Source organism: Ixodes scapularis, unplaced genomic scaffold, assembly GCF_016920785.2.
Source record: "Ixodes scapularis isolate PalLabHiFi unplaced genomic scaffold, ASM1692078v2 PGA_scaffold1__304_contigs__length_218370807, whole genome shotgun sequence".
Classification (NCBI taxonomy): domain Eukaryota; kingdom Metazoa; phylum Arthropoda; class Arachnida; order Ixodida; family Ixodidae; genus Ixodes; species Ixodes scapularis.
The window spans coordinates 29,512,342-29,534,443 of record NW_024609846.1 but is presented as its reverse complement, the minus strand read 5'-3'; the positions used below and the strand labels follow the sequence as shown (position 1 = coordinate 29,534,443).

At 48.8% G+C, this 22,102-nt stretch overlaps 2 protein-coding genes and 1 pseudogene across 2 annotated transcripts in view; 1 reads left to right on the top strand and 2 right to left on the bottom strand.

Moving 5' to 3' along the window:
* Nucleotides 1-912: 912 nt before the first annotated feature.
* Nucleotides 913-2,593, bottom strand: LOC120838451 (kinesin-like protein KIF20B). The gene is made up of 3 exons (XM_040208389.1): nt 2,264-2,593; nt 1,387-2,103; nt 913-1,023 (listed from the first exon to the last, which is right to left on the bottom strand). Exons 1-3 carry the CDS (start codon nt 2,591-2,593, stop codon nt 913-915), a joined length of 1,158 nt encoding a protein of 385 aa, XP_040064323.1.
* Nucleotides 2,594-6,547: 3,954 nt separating this feature from the next.
* The window catches only part of LOC115332744, a 51,380-nt gene continuing 35,825 nt past the window's right edge, over nt 6,548-22,102 (bottom strand). The window contains exons 3-5 of the mRNA XM_029995185.4: nt 14,975-15,034; nt 11,281-11,337; nt 6,548-6,640 (exon numbers count right to left, since the gene is read on the bottom strand). Coding sequence (XP_029851045.4) covers nt 6,548-6,640; nt 11,281-11,337; nt 14,975-15,034 — 210 coding nt within the window. The remainder of the gene's footprint in view (nt 6,641-11,280; nt 11,338-14,974; nt 15,035-22,102) is intronic.
* LOC115312044 lies at nt 18,692-19,823 on the top strand (annotated as a pseudogene).

Sequence of the window (22,102 nt, the reverse complement as noted above, 5' to 3'; positions counted from 1 at the left end):
ACCTGTAGTAAACGGCGTTCTTGATCACACGATAAATAAACGGAGCACGTTAAGTTTATGTCGATTGCATTCCTGCTGAACCGCGAGATGAGCGCGTGATGAACAATTATTCCTCGAAATTGGTTTGACGCGCAGTTTTTTTTTCTATTATTATTATTGTGTGTAAAATATCACATTTAAAACATGAATATTATTTCTGTCTGATAAGATAAAGGGTGCTGGGCGGGAGATAAAGGGTGCTGGACGGGAGAGTAGGGCGACTCGTCTACAATTTCGAAAAAGAGCTCGCAGTGGTCCATCGCGTTCGGGTTCGTAGCAGACATTGTTTCCCACGTGCCGCCGCTGCTACCTGCTAGCTAGAGTATGCGTTCATCATTACTATTCCATCACATTTTTGTTCACAATCATTTCATAATTTGATACTTAGATATATTCAATTTGTTATAATGCAATAAACAAGATACATTTATATATCTGTGATATTATTTTGAGTTCCTGGGTCCGAAACTACTCCCTGTAGCTGTTAAGGGAGCTCGGGGAGCTCCGTTTAACTCAGGACCTCCCTTAACAAAAGGGACCTTTATGGGCCGTGTGTTCGCGATCTCCAGCTCCCTTTACTATAGGTACATCTGCTAAAGGTATCTTTACGCTGCCGTGTGATTTGGGTATTAGTCCGTTTTTTCACACTCCGAAGGTTTCAGGCAGTACAGCAGCTGTACAGGGAGCTTTACTGTAGTTCCCTCGGGAAGCCTTAATTCGGAAGGGCGTAACTTGTTTCGTCCCGGGAACACCTGTTGGACGATTCCTGTCTTCCACAACTGGCCAGGCTGCATACTTTCACGTACCAAGTCTCCAACCTTCATTTCGCGACGCGACTGCTTCGTAGCATGCAGTGACTCAAGTTCCGTCAGGTTACCAAAGGCTCTTCATGACTTCTTGTCTGTGCATCCAGAGCTTCCGTAGAGTCTCGGCTTCAACGTCCTTTAGGTCCGGAACTGTCGGGTTAGGTAACGGCTTCAGTCGCTTGTCAACAAGAAAGCATGATGAGGACAGAGGCTGAGGCTCTTGGCTTTCGTTGTAAATGAAAGTCAGTTGTCTAGAACTAATTACAACCTCTATCTCGCTAAGCAGGGCTCCAAGTTCTTCCTCGGTTAAGAGTTTTCGGCCGATGGCCTTTTTCACTGATGTCTTGACTGACCGCACGAGACGCTCATAGAACCCGCCCCAACAATGGACACGCTCCGCAATAAACTTCCAGTAAATTCTGTTGTTGCTGAAGTGATCCTTGAGCTCTTCGTTGCGAAGCATGTCATTCATTTCAGCCAGTTTGAGTGACAGTTCTCGTTTCTCGTGGTTCGTCCTCTCTAGATCTTTGCGAGTGTTTACATTTTCGGCTGGTAGTCTGCTGAGCTCGACAATCATTTCTTTATTTTTCTGCCGGTCCATGTCCTGTGTTTCGCACAACTTGCACTCAATTTGCTTGACGGTCTTAGACAGTGTGTCGCTCCTTGCGTCCACCGCCTCCTTCTCTTGCTTGACATCCTCTGTGGACTGAAGCGAGTTGATCAGCCGCTCCAACAGTTCGGCCTTTTCGGCTTCTGCAACACCGAGCTCCACTTTCATGAAAGTGCATGCATCTTTCAGTTTGGCCATTGCAGCCTGAGAACTCTTGAGGCCTGCGGTCACGGTACTCAGCGAGATTTCTAGCGGTTTGCTCTCATCTTGAGCCTTTTGTAGTCCATCCTCGGCTTCCTTGAGTGTCCTGTCAATAGAGTCTTTCTTGGCCTTCATTGTTTCCAAGCTGCTTCTAAGGTCCATCAACTCTGTCTGCAACCTCGAAGATGTCTGTGCACTTGCCCCGAAGCTCTGTTGAAGTGAATGAATCTCTGAATACGCTTTTTGAACAGCCGTGCTCAACTGCTCCCGCAACGTCAAGAGATCCTCTTCTTTCTCCTGTAGCTGCTGTAACAGCCCAGCAATGTGAGCCTTAGCGGCTGCTTTTCTTGATCCAAGTTCTCGCGTGGTTTCTTTCATTTGAGTGCACTTTGAAGCAAGAGCATGTTGAACGCTCTCCAGCAGCTGACACTTCTCTTCCAGCAGCGACTACGAAACAGACACCTCTTTTCGAGATTACTGTTTTCCTCAAACAACCATTTTGAACTTCACTTCCGTCTTCTTCTTTGAAATCGAGAGAGCTTTCTTGATCCGACCCACGTCGTCGTGAACTTCTGTGAGTGCCGTCTTTCCTTGTGTCTTTGCTGACTTGACTTCTGAGCTTCAAACTGTAGCTGTTTGCAGCAGCACCGTCGTTTTTTGCTTCATCAGTGACAGCGGCTTGAAGTGTCAAGGGACTAGTGGAGACTTCAATCTTCCGTGGTCTCTTCAGTTTCTCACTTAATCTCGAGAGGAATTCAGGATCGCGCATAACGGTGGCGTGTCGACCTTGGCACTCAGAACATGCGATCTTGCTTCTGCACTCCTTGACGAGATGGTTTCGTTTTGTACATTTAAAGCATCGTCCAGCTTTCTGAAGGATCTGTAGCTTTTTCAGCGAGAGGTAGAGCCATGGTTTCACAGCACACCTCGGTGTCATGGTTGGGCGACTTGCAGACTGCACACTCCTGGTTGTCTGTTCGTTGCAGGAGTGCTGCTGCCGTCCCTCTGTTTGTCCACGACCTCGAGGTCCTTTTGATGTAGCAGACGTAAGCTGCTTTTCTTCTGAAATGTCTATTAGGCGATGCTTCGTTCGTTTTGTGCTGGAAGTTCTCTCTCTGCTTTCTACTCCTACGGGTAGAAACCACAGGAGAATTGGCAGTTGTCTCTGTTGACCTCGGTATTGGTCAGTGTTGTTACTCGACAGGGCAGCAGATTGGGTGCTCAGGCGACGGTGCTCCTCGTCGCGTACAGCAGATCTATGGTAGGCAAGAACAATAAGGTGAGCTGGCGGGCTAGTTGGTCGTTCATCATTAGTAAAATAGCGCAAAACAACAAGGAAAGGAAAGACGAGGTAGACAGGAAGGGCGCTAAACTGACAACTGACATTTAATAGTCTTAAAAGGAGGAGAAGAAAGAAGCAAGAAGTTACTGATGTTGTTGCTTAAAATAAAGAAACGTACACCCCCAAAGTTGTTATACGTGAAAATTTAAAATAAAATGTATGAAAAAGGTGAGTTGCTGATGATATCTGTGATATCATCACTGATATCTGATGATATCAATGAGCGCTTGCGAGAACATGCCTTAGCCTTGAGATCATCACCAGCCGGCCATCTTGCAATACATGCAAGGGACTGTATGTGCTCAGCAGTGTTCAGCCAAACCAAAATCCTAAGACGTTTTAGGTCAAAAAGAACACGCGAGTTGTATGAAGCTCAAACAATTGTGTCTCGTGGGGCGGTGTGCATCAGTGCCCCATCGATCGCCTTTTCTTCAAAGGAACTTTACTACCTTAATCGTATGACTTGACGACAAGTATTCAGCCTGCAACCTCAGGTTCCTTTTTGGTCTCAAACTTCATCTTTTTTATCATCTACGATTTCCGATCGTGTACCTCGGCAATTTTCTCATTTTGTTTCAAAATTATTGCTTCCTTCTTCTTTTTTTTTCTTTTTTTTACGGGTTTTCAGTCACAGATATCATCAGCAACTCACGGACGCTGCCATCGAGCCATTGCTGACAGATCTGTCAGCAATGGCTCGATGGCAGCGTCCGTTTCGTTCAGTTGGCGATGTATGATATTGAGACGAGCGAGAAGAATCTGGAGCTCCTCTTCAACAAGCACTTCGCGTTCCACAGCCGCGTCAGTGTCCAAAGCTACTTTGGTGACTTGCGAGTGTTGGATCTTCCGCTTCTGTTTGATCTTCCGCTTCTGTTTGTTCGCTTCATCGCCGCGTCGTTAGGCCTCGCTGTCTTGCTTCTCCGATGTCGAGACTTCAAGCTCGGTTAAATCAACCATCAGACTTACTGTCCAGTCCGGTAAAGGGAATTCCCGGGTTTCGGCACCAAAGGATGACCGATCTTTTTTGGTCTGAGGTCGATGTTTTGATCTAATAAAAACAAACTAACTTAATGAAGCAATGGTGAGGATGTAGGCTTGCTGGTGTAAATTAAGCATATATACAGGGTGTCACAAAAGAAAATTTATACGGTCTTTTTTTCCGCAAAAATAAACTAGGCATTGCAGAACGCTCATTTTCCGCCCAAAGGTAGAGCTAGAGGTCACAACCAGATGCCAAAATTTCAGCTCGATCCGATAACTTAATCAAAAGTTGTAAGTGATTTTCTGACAATTTTAATGGGAATTTCAATGGGAAACGGGCATTCTTGCCCGTTTTCGGTTTCTGGTGCCATAGATCCCCACGTGTTTGAAAACCCCGTCGGCCGCCATTTTCCCATTGAAATTTTCAGAAAATCACTTATAACTTTTGATTAAGTTATCGGATCGGGCTGAAACTTTGGCATCTGGTTATGACCTCTAGCTCTACCTTTGGGCGGAGAATGAGCGTTCGGCGATTCCTAGTTTATTTTTGCGGTAAAAAAGACCGTGTAAATTTTCTTTTGTGACACCCTGTAGTTGTAAACCCGAGACTGGGGATACGGCCAAGGGACAAACACCGGAACGACACGGAAAAAGTCTCAAACGCAGCTACCAGCCTCGGGTTTACAACTATGCTCAAACTAACTTAATTGTCCGACGTCGGGTACAAAATTGTTTACGTGGTTCGGGAGCCATCTCATCTTCCTTCTTCTCCTCGTAGTGCACAGCTCGTGATCAAGCGGCCGTGGTCGTCGCAGCTCCAATGCTTCGGTCGCGTGCTTGCTCAATTTTTCCAGTGTCCTCGCACGCTCTGATTAGTTCCAACACAAGCCGTTCCAAGAAGCAATTCATCCGGAAGGGGACTTTTTCAGCGTTTGGCCACGACCGTGGCGCTCGCCTGTGGGAATCGCTCAAAACACTTTTGGTGGTTCCGGGACCGTCGCTCCGTCCTCGCCAGCGCTTGGCGTGTCTCCCGTTCCGTGTGTTTACGTTTGTTTTCTCTTGGCGTTGTTCCGCCTTTCACCATTCTAAGTTTTTCTGTCGTCCCTTCGAGTGAATCTTTTTCTACGAAATGGCTGAGGTCGACACTGGAGGAATAACAAAAGCTACTGTCTACGATACAGACTAACTCGTTCGTCTTTAAATCTTCAAAGATGGATAGACTGACGACGCCGAATCGATTCCGACCGTCGACTCGGAATCACTTAATCGTCCCTCCGGTGTCCCGTCCTGCATGCAACTGAAAAATTGGTCGGCCTTCAAGGCAGTGTTATAGAAGGAAAATGATGGTGACCAATTTCGATCTTGTCCCAACTATCCACCTCGTGCGGAGCTCTTTAGCTTTGTTTGAGGCCCGGCCAGTACAAACAGGTGATTTCGCACTACTTGTGCGCTTAAGTTATTCAAGCATATTGCGGTCCGTCACATCGCTGTCTTGTGTAATGCGCGAGCGCACGGGGCATCGCCGTACCCTGAAACGTGTAAGCAAAACTCAGACGGGGTGAAATCCGGGCGGTTTTTATATCGCGAAGGCTCGCCTGCACCGTGAAATAGTAAGGAACGTTATGTTAGAAACAATTCCTCTTTGAATTCAGCCCGTTTACGAACCTCCGACGAAGTGGGCCCCGCAAACGGGAGAGTTCAAGATTGGGTGCCAAGTCGTTCCGTCAGAGTTCTGTCGTCGTAGGACTTTTTATTTTTTTCGCACGCTTAAATGTTTTGCCAGTGACTGATTTTTTTTTCTTTTTTTCACTTTTGACGTGGCAAGACGCGAATTTGTTTAGCGCCGGCCGCCTGAAGAACCAAACGTTTTATCCAGTTTTTCTTTACTTGAGTTCCGTGTACGACATGATTATGTTACACAACCTCTCCTGCACACTTACTGTCTTTTAGTTAAAATCAGAATGTCCCGTCATCACGCTGAGGGCCCGGCCACCAGACACGGTAGTCACGCGTCATAGGCTTTTGAAAGCGGAGCAAAAAGGGCGGGATGTTGGAGATCGGGTGCTTCCGTGCTCCACCCGCAAAGGGCTGCTGGAACTGTATAAAATCATGCACTTGGAAAAAGTTTGTCACTATTTGTGCGATTAAACTGCTGCGCCGTGGTGATGCATGACGACTTCGAAGCCAAGCCGCGAGAATAGCGGAGAGAGTCAAGCCGAACCAGCGCTGTCTGAGCCACTGAGCGGGCGAGAGCGACCCCAAAACTGGCGCTTTCCCTTTCCTTCTCTCTCTCAGAGTTAGCGCATGCGCCCAGCGATCTATAAAAAAGCGCCCATTCTGTACGCTGAGAGAATTGTTTTAAAGCGGCAGGAGACCGGCTGAAACGCGTAACTTTCTTCCAACAAAAACAAAACAAAAAAAACGCGTTCATGACAAAAAACGGAGGCAGGCGTGCCTCTGAAGGCAGGTTTTATCACACGATGCTCAAGCTCGCCGCCAACGTGCGTTCAGCGGCAACACACTCGGCTGCGGACACCGGGAGTGCTTGAAGACGTCAACGTCACCCACTCAGGGCCGTACGATCTCGAAGAACCAGTGCAGCACGGCGTTGGCCTTCTTCGGATGCTCCAGGGGCAGGTCCAATGGATCGAACTGGCAGTGCTGCGGTCAGATGCACACGTCAGGAGACTAGTTAAACGGGCCACAAAACGGTTCTCGAAGCCGTATTCACACTCTCCACACGTCATTCACAAGACACAGCGTTCCCTGCATACACGATGAGAGGAATATCAAGCTTGTTTGTTTTGTTTTTTTTGTTTTTTTTTACGTATGCTTGGGACATGTCTGCAGAGAGTTTGTGTATAACCAATGTAACAGAACCTACATACAAAAATGAAGCATGCCTGAGACGTTAGGAACTTTTAGCGAACTGTTAAGGCCTGTTCACACATACAGCGGAGCGCTAAGTTAGCGCTACGTGAGCGCTCCAAGGAGCGCTCCTGTGGCGCTTCCTGGCGCGTGACTTAGTTCTAACACAGCGCGCGATTAGCGCTTCTGTAGCGCCCTAGGGTGCCTTCATGTGCGCTTTGCTAAGGGTGGAGACATCTGGCCATTTTGTCCCACACTTCTATTTTTCTTTTTTGTTCAGAAGCGCGTGAAAAAGCGTGACCCTGCACGCGTTTGTAGCGCTAACTGTGCTATGGCGACATTTTGTTTTCGCCGATTTCTTTGTATTTTACCCGTGAGCGCGTGCTGTCGGCATCGGGTACTACAAAGGGTGGCATCACCCTAAACAGAACGACATTGAGGCACCCTTTAGCGCCCTATTAGCGCTCCAGTAGCGCTTTGTTAGCGCTCCAGTAGCCCCTTGTTGGCGCTCCAGTAGTGCCGTGTTAGCGCTTCAGTAGCGCTTCAAAAAAAATTGGGTTGTGTGTGTGTTTATACAGCCTAGAACTTGGTCTGCCTCAGGGGCGACGAGTCTCCCAGCTGTAGATGAGCAATTTAGCCAGTGCAGTACAACCGCTAGCCTGGGGTCTTTAACGTGCACCACGCCAGTAGCGCTTCTTGTACCGCGGTGCTGCGAATTAGCGCGTGCACTGCGATGTCGGTTCCTGTGGTTGGGTGTGCATCAGCAACACCATGGCGGACATGTGGGATGCTGAAATAGAAATGCGACCAATGCTCTTACATACGCGATTAGTGCTTACGTGTGTGGACGGCTTAACGCCCAGAAGAGCCTTTCTGGGTGCGCGACATCTTTCGCCACCGAGATACCGACAGGTACCTAGTGAACCTTGTTCCTAGGCTGAGGGACAGAGACACAGAGTTCTTTCGAAGGCGGTTATTTATAACTGCGTGTTTTTGAAACCAGGGTAACGCATATCGAATAGAAAGCGATGAGGTCGTACCCAATCAATTAGTCGCTCAAAGTCCATGACTCTCGGTCGCCTGCCCGACCCTTTGCTTGGAGAGCGGCTGTTTTACTTCCTTTTCTTTCAATGCTAAAGGAAAAACAACAACAAAGGAATCGCCGTGCACGCGCTGTTCCGCAGCAGCAAGCACGGCACAAGGAGCGTGAGAGCGCTAACAAAGTGCTAACAGATCGCTAACAGAGCACTTCTGTAGCGTTAACAGAGCGCTAACAAAGCGCTTCTGAAGCGCTAACAGAGCGCTGACAGAGCGCTAACCGAGCGCTACATCACGCGCTAGGAAGCGCCACATGAGCGCTCCTTCGAGCGCTCACGTAGCGCTAACTTAGCGCTTCGCTGTATGTGTGAGCCGGCCTTTACTGTGTCTCGCGTATTGCAGTACAGGAGCCTTTGAAGCATGCTTTTAGGCGCGTGCCCCGCGGTCACTGTATCACTCGGGCACACGTTTAAAAGCACACTTCAGAGGCTTCAGTAGTGCAGTACGCGGAACACGGTAACGGTTTGTTAAAACACCCTATTGTATGGAGACTGTACATTGAATGACGTATTAGTAGTGTAACCATAGGATGCTTCACATATTTGCGTTGCGACTGCTTGTTACTGCTTAGCGAGTAAACGTTTTATTAGGGGAGGATAAAATTAGGGCCATTTGATAGATCTAGCGTTGATGGGGAAGGCGGTGATTAGGGTAGGGGAAGGACAGAGTCACGCAGAGCCAAGACAGGAACTGTCCCCGGAAGAGAGGCGCAACATCAAATAGACAGGCAATGAAAACCCACAAAGGAAAGAAATCCTTACCTCTCTGCTGAAGGGCTGTCCAAACCGGACACTTCAGAAATCGCGAAGCGACATACCTCCGTCATATTGACGCCTGTGCAGCTAACCAAGTCGGCGACGGGCCGGTTTCAATGCCTCGTAGCGGACGCACCTTTTAGTTATTTTTGTAAATGCCGCGTTCCGATAAACTCGAGAACCCTGTTCCTTGTTCTAGGGTGCCTCAATGACCTTCTGTTTAGAGTGATGCCACCCTTTGTAGTACCCACCGTGGTAGTACCGATGCCGACAGCACGCGCTCACGGGGAAAATACAAAGAAATCGACAAAAACAAAATGTCGCCATAGCACATTTAGCGCCACAGACGCGTGCAGGGACACGCTCTTTCACGCGCTTCTGAACGAAAAATAAATGTAAAAGTGGGAACAAAATGGCCAGATGTCTCCACCCTAAGCAAACCGCACATGAAGGCACCCTACCTTGCTCTAGGTCCAAATGTTCTACGCGCCGAACATTCTACGCCGGTTGTTACAGAGGTCCGCGAGTGTACCAAGGGGGCTCAGCGTTGCGAGTCAGAGTCAGTCTCGCCCCAATCTCGATCCTGCTGTTACGCCGCCATCAACGCCTCCGACGCTGGCCTTTTCTATTTTATTTAGGGCACAAGTTCACCCCATTAAACGTGTCGTTTCCTTCAGTTATTCGTCGCCTGATCAAATTTTGTTCGTGAATGTCGTGGAGCAGTCCGCTTGCGTCCAATGTTGTTGTTGTTTTTCTTTTTTTTGCCGGAGAGAATGGTTTGCTTCGTAAAGGCTCGCTATTGTTATTCACGGGGCCTTCAGCATGCTCATCAAGTGGGTCCGGACAGCCACTTGCACGCTCTGTTGGCCGTCGATCTATCGCCCAAAGCCTCCACTGCTGTTCAAGTCCCGAAAACGGGAAAGACTAGGACGCGACGGCGCGGCAGTACAGATGGAGAGCCCAAAGTACACAAAATGATTTGCTAGTCCTTTAGTATGTTAGTACGTTTGCCGAAGAACTGAGGAGCTAAAGGTTGCTGCGTGGGTTGCAACGCTTGACTTCCAGCACCGATACGAAGCTTCAATCACATAACTATCGAGGCTCGCAGTGCTCGACATTCTGACAAGAAAACAAAAAAAAAAAACAAAAAACAACGCTATACCATATTTTTTGTCCGATGAAATAAATAAAGAAAGAAAGCGTCACGCGTTTTCTAAAATATTGAGAATCGCATCTGCATGATTGAAACGACGAGGCACAGCAGGTTGGCCGGATTAACTCTCTGTGGACAACCCATTGGAGGCTCCGATCTTCTTATTAACGCAATAGCTTAAAACCGGGGTCACACTGCTTATGCACACTGCTTATGCCAATAAGTCTCACTGCTTATGCCAATAAGTCTCACTAGAGCGACAAACAGAAACAGCGGACATGAACAAGCCTCCAACACATGCAGCATGCTCGCGATGGTACATTTGGCAGGCGTTTAGTCGTTCGGTGCTCGTGAAGTAAGCATGAATGATTGCAAGCGTGCCAAAGATACCATCCCATGCATGATGCTCGTGTTTGAGCATGAACTCCTTTATTCTACGAAGCCTGTCAAATCGTGAAATACTCTTGTTTGAGGCTTGTCGCTGTCGTTTGTTTCTGTTTGTCCCGCTGGTGGGACTCGGGCATTATACATCATTCAACATACAGTTTGCAAACAGATTTGAAGAAGAGTCACCGCGATATTCGTGCTTCGAATGCCGGATGCCAATAAGTTCGAGGGGAAAACTTGGCACGCGGCATTCGAAGCAGGGATACCGCGGTGACCCGCGTTTGCAAACTGTCTTTTGTATGATGTATGGGCAGTGTGACCCAGGCTTTAAAGAGCTCGTGGCGCAGAAAAGCCGGCGTCGGCGTCGGTGGCGGACGGGAAAATCCTGATTGGTCGATAGGTTTAAAAGGCTAACAACGCGAACTGAAAAACGGACGACAAGGACAGGCTTTTAAATGATACGAGCCAACTGCACCCAACCCAAGTTTTATCGGTCGATAGGATTATGACGTCACATCCACATGACCTCGTGCTGGTATTTCCAAAAACCCACAACGCTCACGTGAAAGGTGACATCACACTTGGAAAGAAAGTGTTTAAAACATGACGTAATGCGAATTAGAAGTCTCCACATGTTTCAAGTGATTTCGCTTCATAAAGCTATTAATTGGCGATGAATAAAAATGCGAAAAATTTTAGGCGGACGACGGATTTGAATTTACGACCCTTCGGTTGTTGCGAGCCAGACACGCCACGGAATAAGCCAGGCAGACACTTTTTTCTGCTTTCTTGTAGGTTTGACGCCGACTTGCTTGCACGGCTTGGGAACGAGTGTTTCTATCTAGCTATAGCGTTCGTTTTTTGTCTTTCCTCCTCGAGGCAGTATACGGGGCCACTAAAATGGACTTGACCGCTATATGCGTGATGGGAAATCCCCGACGCAACGCGAAGAATTACTCTAATCTTGTTTGAGTGTAAGGACACCTCATTGTCGAGATGAGGTGAATAACCAAGCGTTTGCGCGAGATAATTGCACGTACCACCAAGTGTTCCAATACTTGGTTCTTGTCGTATTCTCCCGTCATGTACTCGTCCACCTAGAGAAAGAAAAGCATTTGTGCGAAGAAAAAGAAAATGAGGCGTGAGCGATTAACAGAAAGTAAAACAAGTGAACTTTGAGGCTGAGACAAAAAAAAAAAGCGCAAGGCATTGAACAACAACAATCATTATAGTAGTAAATATATAGGCTATGAATACAAAGTTCAAAATTCATTATGGTGACATACGCATGTAACATGAGCTACGAAAGTGTGACAACCCCATTTTCGTCAGCGAAGCCGGTCACACAAGCGCTTTTCTGCACGTTGTTCGCAGGTGTCCTGAGTTCAGGCGGCATTAGGAGGGTTTGGATATAAATGCGCACAGGGGGGCACTAATAAAAAAAAAAAAAACGAATACGACATAATTGTACAAAATGTTGGCATAACAATAGCAGTTTGATACATTAAAACCATATTTGAGGTAATAGAACCGGTAGCTGGATGACGAAAAAATGAAAGCTGTTTACAACTCCCTGTAACGCAGAATTAGAAAGCAGCTCTTGAGGAGGAGGAGGGGAAGGGTACTGAAGAGAAGGTATATCCTTCCTCCCTCCTCCTCACGTTCCCGTCCTGTCTGCTATTCCTCCGTCCGAGCGGCGTCGCCGTCGCCTCACGAGGGTCACGCGACCTCACGGGGGTCATCTGACGTCACCGGGGTCACGTGACCCCTATGAGGTCACGTGACGATGACGTCACCAGTGACGTCACTGTTGACGTCATCATCACTAGTGACGTCATCAGTAAAGTAATCAGTGACGATGACGATGACGATGCGAATGCCGATGACGTCATCAGTGACGTCACTGATGACACCATCAGTGGCAATGACGATGACGATGCGGATTCCGATGACGTCACTGATGACGTCATCAATAACGATGCCGATGCCGATGACGTCATCAGTGACGTCCCGCGTCTCATATTGCACCGCGCGGTTACATCGACGGCGACGCCGACGCCGCTCAAGCCGGAAACGGGCGCCTAAGAGCTGCGCTCTAAAAACCTGAGCCCTGGAAAACATCAGCCATCTGCATTAAGTTCTCGTTCCGAACCCTTTTTGTTGACATCCCGCCCATCGGAAAGCAGGGAAGACGAAGCACGCAACTGGTGTCCCCCCCCCCCGCAGTCTCTTTCCGCACAATGAAGTCCCTCTGCTACGATCACCATCAGCATGGCAATACGTAGAGTCTGCCGGAAGCGTACGCACACAAACGCAGTCTGAAGACAGCAGCAGATGAAGTCATTTTCAGAATACCGCGTCTGCCAATGGCCGATTCACTCGATGGACTGATCGGCGGACGGATTGATCACGTGACGCCATATCCGCGGTTCGTCCGTCTCCCAAGCGCATCCACACGAGGGAGGCGACGAGCAGACGCCAGCGAGGACGGACCGAACCTGTTCGCCACCCCACAGTACCGCGAAACTCCAACATCGCACCGTGACACCTTTGTCCAAGAGGGAAATCAACGTTTGCTACCGCGACGAAGAATCGTACGCCGTTGTTACGTACAGATAGAGACAAAACACCGTGATAGGCAAAGCGCGAAGCGCCCCTGGCGTTGCTAACCCATGGCATGCCAGTGACAGAGGCATGCATCCTGCTCGAGAAGACTTCGGTGTTGAAGCGACGAAGTTTTGGGCTGGCGGAGGGGCGTTTGGACATACCTTCACGCACTTCACGCTCGTGCACAACACTTACGAATACACCACATTTACAAGAGAGGTCTTGCACGGTGAAAGGCTGATTGGACGTGCAGGAATTATCGCGGCTTGCTAGGCGAGTTCCGACGAAAGCTTCTTGGCACGGACCCGGAGGAGTACCGGATCCTGTATCGCGTCAGCATGACAAAACGGAGTTTTAGAAGAACGCACACTAAAGTTTTGCGTACGCAAAGAATAGCGTCGTCGCCACTGCGCATGCGCCGAACGCTAGCCATGTTTTATGCTTTGCATACGCTATTTTTCGAGAATTGCGTGCGTACGCAACAGGTCTTTACGCTACTCCAAGGAGGATTCGTGACGAGAAGATGGCTAAAGCCAAGACGAGCATAGTTAAAAAATGGCGGCTCCAAGGATTATGGCTGAGGCCGCTTTGGCGGGGTCGTGAGTGCGACGTCGGGGGCATCCTCGCGAGTGCGATTTTCTATACGGGATGGCAATGCACGCGGTTGGGAAAACCCAGTAAGGTGGGCAACGATCCCCGGCAACTTGATGCTTGCGACGCGCGAACATTTATCGGCGAAGGTACGGTGTGCGAAGGTCAGTACACGAGACCTCGTTTGTCGAGGCGACGGAAGCGGACACGACCGGTCGACCGCTCGCGCCGCATTCTCAAGTGTTTAAACAAGTTAAAAATGTTACTCTAGACCAACAAAAAAACTTGTTTGTTTTCAAGTTGCAGCATTTCGTGGGTGAAATAAAATTTGTGACTGTAGCTTGGTGAAGTTGCAAGCGAGAGATGCTTGGGCTTTTGCGTTGCGGCGGAGGAACGCTATTCTAAAACTTGTGCGTAGCGTGCGCTAAATTTAGCGCTAGAGTGAGATAAAATTGCGTACGTTATTCTAAAACTCCCTAAAGTTTCTGCAGTTTCTTTTCGGCGTGAGACCAAGAATCACGCGACAAAATGAACCAGCGGACGCACAAAACACAATGATGTGCCAGTTTTGTTTTATTCGTTCGAAAGAAAAAAAAATCAAGAAAACATTGCACCCTTGCCAGACTAAACGCTTTTCAAGTCAATCTCCGCAAAAAATCTGCGAGCGAAAAGGCGCTCAGCTTTATCAGTCCGCGCGTCCGCGGACGAGGCGCAGATCGCAGGAATCGGTGACGTGACAGTCATGTGCACGTTCACGGTCCACGGAAGAAAATCGCGATTCGGTCCGTCGTGTGAATCGGATATAAACGACGACTGAGTAACTGGTCGACGGCGACAATGGCGAGTCGGGAACCGAATGGGTTCAGCGGTCGCTGGTCTGTAATGTAAGTTTCAATCTATAGGCTTTCAAGGAGACAGCACAACACGCGCCCACCCCTCGCTTCGTTTGGGTAACATATATTCTAGTGTCAAGCTCAAACTTGCGCTAAGCCTCGTCGGAACTGCCAAGAGTTTTCCGAGCGACCACTTCCCGCTCTCAGCTCCAACCGCCGCATCGGCGTGTCCAAATTTGGCTATCGTTGGCGCGCGTGGACTTAAGCAGAAAGTGTTCGGAACATGTCATCACCTATTGCTGTCTTCAGACGCAGCGTCCATTTAGCAGACACTTCGTTGCCATAATGATCATAAGCATAGCAGACGTACCTCATCGTGCGGTAACATATGGCAGTATGGCGAGATCAGGTACGTGCTTCGGCTCTTTCGCCGTGCTTTACAATTGGTGGAGTTCAAAATAAGAACCTAAAGGAAATGACTGTTTTTCTTCAGTGCTTAATATTTTCACGAGCCTTACACAAAATTAAAATGCTTTTAACTAGAATTTTCGGCTTAGTTTTTATAATATGGAAACAAGGAGGCCAAACTATACAATGTGCCAAAATAGTAACCTTTCAGATCACAAAAAAATGTTATATTGATACAGTAAAAATATACGTACAAATATTTTTGCAAAAAAAAAAATTGGTAGGAAACACTTACCGGAAGGTCTTTAAGTGTGTTGATGAGACAGGCAACTGAAGCGTCCCGACTTTCCCGAGTCTGAGATTGAAAGAAAAAAAAAAGGCAATTCTTAGACCAACTGCGAAAAAAAAAAAATTATATTTCTGCCTCTTTGTTGGTCGGTCTTTTAGAGTGGCTTTTGTTTTGCGGAATAGACAAGGTAAGAGACAACAATTTTTAACGCGCGTACCCAAAATCAACAAAGCGGCGCCTATCTGATTCAGCGCGAACCCCGAAGACGACGTCCGGAAGACGCCACGGGTTCCTACCGAACTCAGTCACACAGATTCCCAGACTAGAAACATAAGGAGCATAATGAACATATCGTATCGAGTGCCGGACAGCACAAACTGGGTGTTCAGAGGCTATCGGGAACCTTTTATAATGCAGCCGATGCACCACTTACAACTACAACAAAAGGCCTGCGCATTATAATGCAATTAAAAGCAAATTAAATGCGCATGGCGGGGCTGGAAATCAGTAGATCTGTTCTAGTTGGCCAGAAAGTCCCGAACTAGTTCTGTCCGAGTTTAGGGGAGTGCTGGAGTCATGTAGCGGCGGTGCAGAACCAGTGCAGCCGCCGCGTTAGGACAGGCGCTGTGATAGGTTTTCGGAGCGGAAGCGCAGGATGTCGTTTGCATCTTTTCTTGTTTTTAAGCGCCACAGCGTATGCTACATTTATTTATTCGCGCTCATTAGACCATTAAATTTTTCTTAGTTTTAAGGTATAGAAACAAAATCCTTTCTGCGAATGTTTCTTTATTCGATAGTACTAAAAACGTTTTCTGCGCGAAATGCGTTTCTGTCTTCATTTTTAACGGCCGTTCGCTTCCTATCGTTTTCATAAGCGTTCGTGTTTTTCAAGTTCAATTAGCAGTAGTAGATGCATTTCAAGTCTCTCGAGTGTCGCATATAGACTATAGTTTGGCGGCATCAGGATGATTTCGCGTCGGGAGTAACTGGTGCCAGCGCGCGGTCGGTAGTGGTCACTTCGAAGACGAAGGCCTGACGAGAGCGTTTTGGCCAAAGCAGCTATTGACCGATACTTTGGTGTCAATTTGAATCATTTATTTTGATTCTCAAGAAATATCCGCGTGAAACTATATTTGAATGATGAGATCCTTTACGGCGTCGCCGATCTGCGACTTGAGCTTGCCGTAGTCGTTTAGTAGCCTTGCCTTGCCCTGCACTGCTCCAGGTCGTCTTTGGCACCTCGATGGCCTTCTGTAGCGTGTCCACACGTTTCTGAGTCTCAGCCTTGAGCTGAAGCACCTCCTTCTTGAGAGAGGGCAGCAGATTATTGTACAGTGCCAGCGGCGCATCGCTCGCTATTGCTTTTGCCGCACGCTCCTGCTCAACAAGGAATGCTTCGTTCGGCAGGTGTAGTACTACTCAAAGTCCTGCCTCATTTTCTCCAGGGCGTGCCTTCTTCTTTCTCTAGCAGGTGCGCCCTCATCTCCTCTACTAGCGCCTTAGTCTGCTTCGGCACCTTGTTTGCTTCGGAAGCAGCAATGGCGCTACGTCGGGAGGCGTCTTCTTAACCATCAATGCTGTTCTACATAGAAGCTATATTTCCTGCCGTTTCTTCCTTCATCAAAAGTACAGCTTCCCACTCTTTGTCTTAGTCGCCACTCTTCTGGAAGGAGTCTCGCAGCAGCATCTCCAGCGATGCTTTCGCAGCAAGGGTCTGCTGAAGCAGCTTGGGCGAAGCGTCGTTCAGCTTGTGGAAAACGACGGTGGAAGACGACATGTCGGAGGGCACGTGACAAGCGGTTGGTCGAGGAGGCACGAGCTGGCGCCGGACAGAGCGTGCTGCGCGAGGCTGTGCCCTGCAAGAATGATGTAGCCGGTCTGGCCCATGGCGGTCCCCGGAGCGGTCCTCCAGCGAGATTCGAACCAAGACCGGCGCGAATGGCGAGCCCTGGCCATGCCGGCTTAGGCCATGACGATGCCGGAGTGGTTCCGCAGCAAGACTCGGGCTATGATAGCCCGGAACAGCTAGGCTACGCAGCGCTGGAGTGGGAAGGACGATCCGCAAGCCTGGACACGGACTGTGACTGCGAGCTTACAACGGCGGGCGACAACCTGCCAGGAGACCTATGTTGTGCTTTTTGGACTCCCACGGCGACTAGGGAGAAGGAAGTGACGTCAACAACGCAAAAAAAAAACAACACAGATTGAATGTTTCTTCTGCAGAAATTCGTCATCAGCGACTCTCACTAATCAACATCCAATCTGCGTTTGCTGCGTTGTTGACGTCACTTCCTTCTCCATAGTCGCCGTGGGAGTCCAAAAAGCACAACATAGGTCTCCAGGGTCGATGGGTCAGACTGCCTGCTCTCGAGGACGGGCAAGCGGGAAGTAGAGTAAACCCATTCCCTGTCTTTTCATTGTGCTGTGTGACAGCTTGGGAGACGAGCGAAGCACAGACCGGTCGGGCGGCGGTTATTATAGAGCAAAAATGGCACCCAACGGGGGGCCCGCTCAGTATTCCTCAGCTCCTGGTCGTCCCCTGGAAGTCCCACGGATTCGTCGAGCGGTTTTGCACTAACGCTAACAATACCTGTCGAGACTAAGTCTGTTAGAATTTTGGTGACGTGTCTCACAGCAGAGCTCAACGGCTGTCTCCTCGTGTCGAGTACCGAAAGGACTCGAAGTACGAGGTAGCGGACGTGCTCTCCCAAGCACCGCAGAATGGGTGGTATTCACTGGCGGCCATGGTTGAGCCCGCTATCACAGAGCGCGAGCTCACGATGAGCTTCCGCAAGCCTTCCGCAACGTGCATTTCCAACACCAAGATTGTAAGTCCTCTTGGAAGATAAGTAAAGTATCGTTCTAAACATAAATTTTTTTTTTTTTGCGTTTGCAGGTGTTCGGGATGTTTCGTTGGTGGATGGAAGTGACCTTGGCCATTGGGTAGAGGGCGTGGTCATTTGCTTCCTGTGAGCCCTTTGACCATTTTTTGTAGTCGCATGTAAACTGTAGCGAACCATTGGGCCGTGTGCAAGAGGAGGACGGTGCGGAGATGACGGATATAAAAGAAGTGTCCTGAATAAAATTTAGTTGCCGTGATTGAGACGTCTTGGATTTGTCCCCTCCTTGTAGCCTCGGTCTTGTGCTTTAGAAATGTTTAACTTTAACCAGCTTACCTGCCTTATTACATTATTTTCGATCATCATTCCTAATGCAGACATTGTCCCATGTTTGTCGTTATATTCGGGGTCGACGTTAAGCTGCGAAGGCGGCGTGATGTTGGACTGTGACGGCGAAGGTTCCTCGGAGATTGCGGGAATGGCGGCTGACGCTTGAAGTTGTTGAGACGTAGCCCATGGCCGTACCCCTCGTTAGGTGCGGCGACTACTATCGAAAGTTTGTCACGAGAACAGTTGCACGTCCTTGGAAATCTGCAATGCCTTGTGCGACGCCACATCCCCTTCCCAGGAGCAGTTGAACGCTGCCTTCCAGAAGAACTTCCCCGCAGGTGGCTGCGTCAGTCACGACGGGCACAAGAAGACTCGACCGTGGCAGCAGATTCACGTGGTCCGCAATGACTCGGACGGCGGCTGGCGTCGTTTTGGATCCCGCCGGAGGTAGGGCGGGCTATCGCAGCGTCAACTTGTTCGCTCCAAGGTCGATCGCGGCACCATATTCACACAGGAAATCCATGGGAGGGGGCACGGCGGAGCCGAAAGAGGGATGTCACCTAAACTGTACCTACTTCTCCAACAGGCGCTGCTGTGGTACGCAACATACCCAGCGCAAGCCACGACAACACCTGCAATCACAACACTCGACGAAGATTACGGATGGCTACCAAGAGTGGACGGAACGCTATCGCACGGGCAGGCAACCCGCGATTGTCATCCACTGCGCCGAGCTTTTAAAAGGACCCACCCCCCGCGACTACTTCAGAGGGCACGGCGGAGCCGAAAGAGGCATGTCACCTCAACTATACCTACTTTTCCAACAGGTGAGTAGATACTCCCTTTGTAAAAGTTTTAAAAGTGACTACCAATTTGTCGTGGTTCTTCCGTGCCCTGAAGTGTTTTTTGAAACATATTCGGAATGTTGTAAATCACTCTTCTTGCTGCTGGCTGGAGATATCGAAGAAAATCCCGGTCCTGATTTTGAGGAAATATTTAACTAGCTTATTTTGGGTCAGAAAAAAATAAGTGAAGATATAAACGAAATTAAGAAAAGTCAAGACCGTTTTGCAAAGAGTTGGAAACAATAAAAACTAAGGTTAGCCACTTAGACGAGTCATTACAAAAAGTACAGCTGCACGAGAAAAAAATATCGAACCTGGAAAAAAGTGTTAGGAAGATGAGCGTCATTATCCAGACACAACAGGAAGAGCTAGTCGATTTGGCAGACAGAAGCCGCCAGAACAACTTGATAGTGTTTGGGGTTCGCGAGAACTCTACTGAAACTAATGCTGTTGTAAGAGAAAGCGTGCTAACTGACCTTTTTGAAAACCGCATGGGTGTTAAAGTAAGCACGATTGAACGAATTCATAGACTTGGGAAAAAAAAGCGCGAACAAAGCAAGACCAATTATCATAAAGTTTTATGACTATAACGATAAGCTTGAAGTGTTTAGAAATTGCCGGAAACTAAAAGGAACCAAAATATCTGTCTAACGATTATTCCCCGGTCATCTTAAGAAAACGAAAACAATTCTGGGAGAGCGCAAGAGGCGACAGAGCTAAGGGGGTCTATGTTAGACTAGTCCACGATAGGATCTATAAAGAATCGTATTCTTGGGATGACGAAAGGATTGTAGGATAAAGCTCGCCTCAGATGGGGCAAACCGAAGCACGTACGAATGACAGTCGAATAGCAGAGAATTCAAGCTGATTGATGGGAACGCACGTAATCTTGCCAATAAAGTTGGGGATCTAGAGCACATGCTTATTCACTATGGTCCGGATGTGGTTATATACTTCGTTTCACCTTAGGTCCGACCGCGGCCGATGTTTTCATTCGAAGTGCCAATCAAACAACGAAAAAGGCAAACGTCAGGGAGTGTTTTCTGCATCTAAGAGGACCAGCCGTTGTTCGCCGTCTCTCTGTGCGTGCTCGTCCGCCGGCTTGTCCTATCAAGCGAAAAGAGCACGCCATGACGTTGCGCTTTTTGCGCCGTTTCATCGGCCCTTCCGCTCATAACATCGGCCACGCTCGGACCTAAACGTGAAACGAAGTATAGTCACTGAAACTTGGCTGCGCCCCGAAATTACAGATAGTAAACTGCTTATCCCCAAATACAAAATGATACGTATAATGACCGCACTACACGTGGTGTGGGTGTTGCTGTAATAGTGAAAGAAAGTATCCACTTCGTTCGAATGCCCGACATCCCAAATAACGAAAGTGTCTGGAGCAAAATAAATTTTTACGGCATTAATTTTATCGCTGGCGCTCTGTACAGGCCCCCAAATTCCCCTGTCTCGTTCTTAGAGGCTATTCAAGACTACTTAACAAATCAGATTCAGGCCAACTCTCGCGTCATTATTGCCGGGGATTTTAATCTTCCAGAAATAAATTGGGATCAGCTGGAAACGGGGTCAACTGATGTAAAAACTCGGAAGTTCTTCTTGACATTGCGTTTGGAAATAGACTTTTACAGATTGTAAACGAGAATACGAGTTTCTCCAACTGACACCATACATAACGTAGGCGCCTTTGAAGTAGGGTCGCCCTTCCCTCCTCAAGGTCACTTCCCTTATTACCCCCCCCCCCCTTTTTTTGGCTTCGGCGCGCGCAGCCGGCTAAAAAACATGTTTCTCTTTCCCTCCATCTCCATTTTCTCTCCACCCCCACCCTCCCTTCCTTCCCCTGTCCTCCTCAACCCTTCCAAATCTGCGCGGTGACTGTCGCGTTTGGTGACGGGTGTCAAAATAAATGTATGCTGTCAGTTGGAAAAACGTGTCGTCCGTTTTTCGTCCTCTATGTTATTCTCCACAAACACCGTAACTTAACCAGCACGCTCCATTTTCACAAGTGTTTACAAAAGTGAGCTTTGTTATGTCCCGTCCATCAGTGAGTCGACCAGTCCCGTCGGTGTTTGTCCCTGAGGGATTTTTCCAAGCCTCCCTATTCATCTCCAAAAACAGTCATCTTCTATTGCGGCTCAGGGTCTTGGGCTTGTGTCGCCGCAAGAAACTGTTCCACGAGGACATCAGAGGCGTCTTTGGATTTCAGTCAAGCAGCTGGCCTGCCCACTACAAGATCACCCAGATTGCGCGTGAAGAGGTGTCATCGGAAGTTCGCCTCATGCAGGCCCTGCTCCCCACCACCATGTCAAAGCACCTGGGGGTCGGCTTCGCTTCCCAGCCTCCTTACAAGTTCCTCAGGAAGTCGGCGGCTCACCTCCTGGAGATGTCCTGGGTTCAGTTCCTCCGGGGCCTGAAGACCAGGATGGCACAACACCCCAAGCCGCAGCTCGAACCACCCATTAACATCTCGATAGTCAAGCTCTCGCAGGCCACCGAGGCCTTCCTGTCACAGGGACCGAAGTTCGCTCCGGAGCTTCCAGTTTCAAGAGTCGACAACCTGGCGGCGGTGCACGAGGTAGCCTCGAAGATCCCGGAGGCCAACCGCCAGGATTTCATCAGCGCCGGTTCTAGGACCGTCCGCTTCCACGGAGGTGGATCCTCCACAGGGAACATGGCCCGAACGGTCATCGAGGAATTCCGCCGGGCGGACCTGAGGCTCCTCGAGACAGACAAGGAAGGAATCTTCGTGGTCCTTGACAGGGACCAACTGGACCAGAAGACGTCGGCCGCCCTTTGTAAGAATTTCAGGCCCCTCAAAGCCCGGCCCTCTGGCTCACTTCGATCCGAGGCCAGGGCCCTCTGCGATTCTCTGAACCTTCCCTCTCTTAAAAGCCTAATCAGCTTGCCCTCTCAGCAATACCCTTCTATCTTTTTCTCGGTCAAAACCCACAAACCAGACATTCCACTTCGCAGCATTATCTCGAAAAAAGGCTGTTGGCAGAGACCCTTGGCCTTGTTTCTACAAAAGCAACTCTCAGTCCTTGATCTCCCTCACCCCTTCCGCATTGACAACTCCACAGCCTTGATAAAGCCCCTAGAGGAACTCCATTCCG

Excerpts from the sequence above, each read along its gene's own strand:
- LOC120838451 (XM_040208389.1), bottom strand. The coding sequence starts at position 2,593 with ATGACACCGAGGTGTGCTGTGAAACCATGGCTCTACCTCTCGCTGAAA. Across the intron at positions 2,104-2,263 it reads GTTTGAAGCTCAGAAGTCAA|TCGCTGCTGGAAGAGAAGTG; the intron begins GTCAGCAAAGAC and ends TCTGTTTCGTAG. Across the intron at positions 1,024-1,386 it reads GCAGACTACCAGCCGAAAAT|CGACTGAAGCCGTTACCTAA; the intron begins GTAAACACTCGC and ends CTTGTTGACAAG.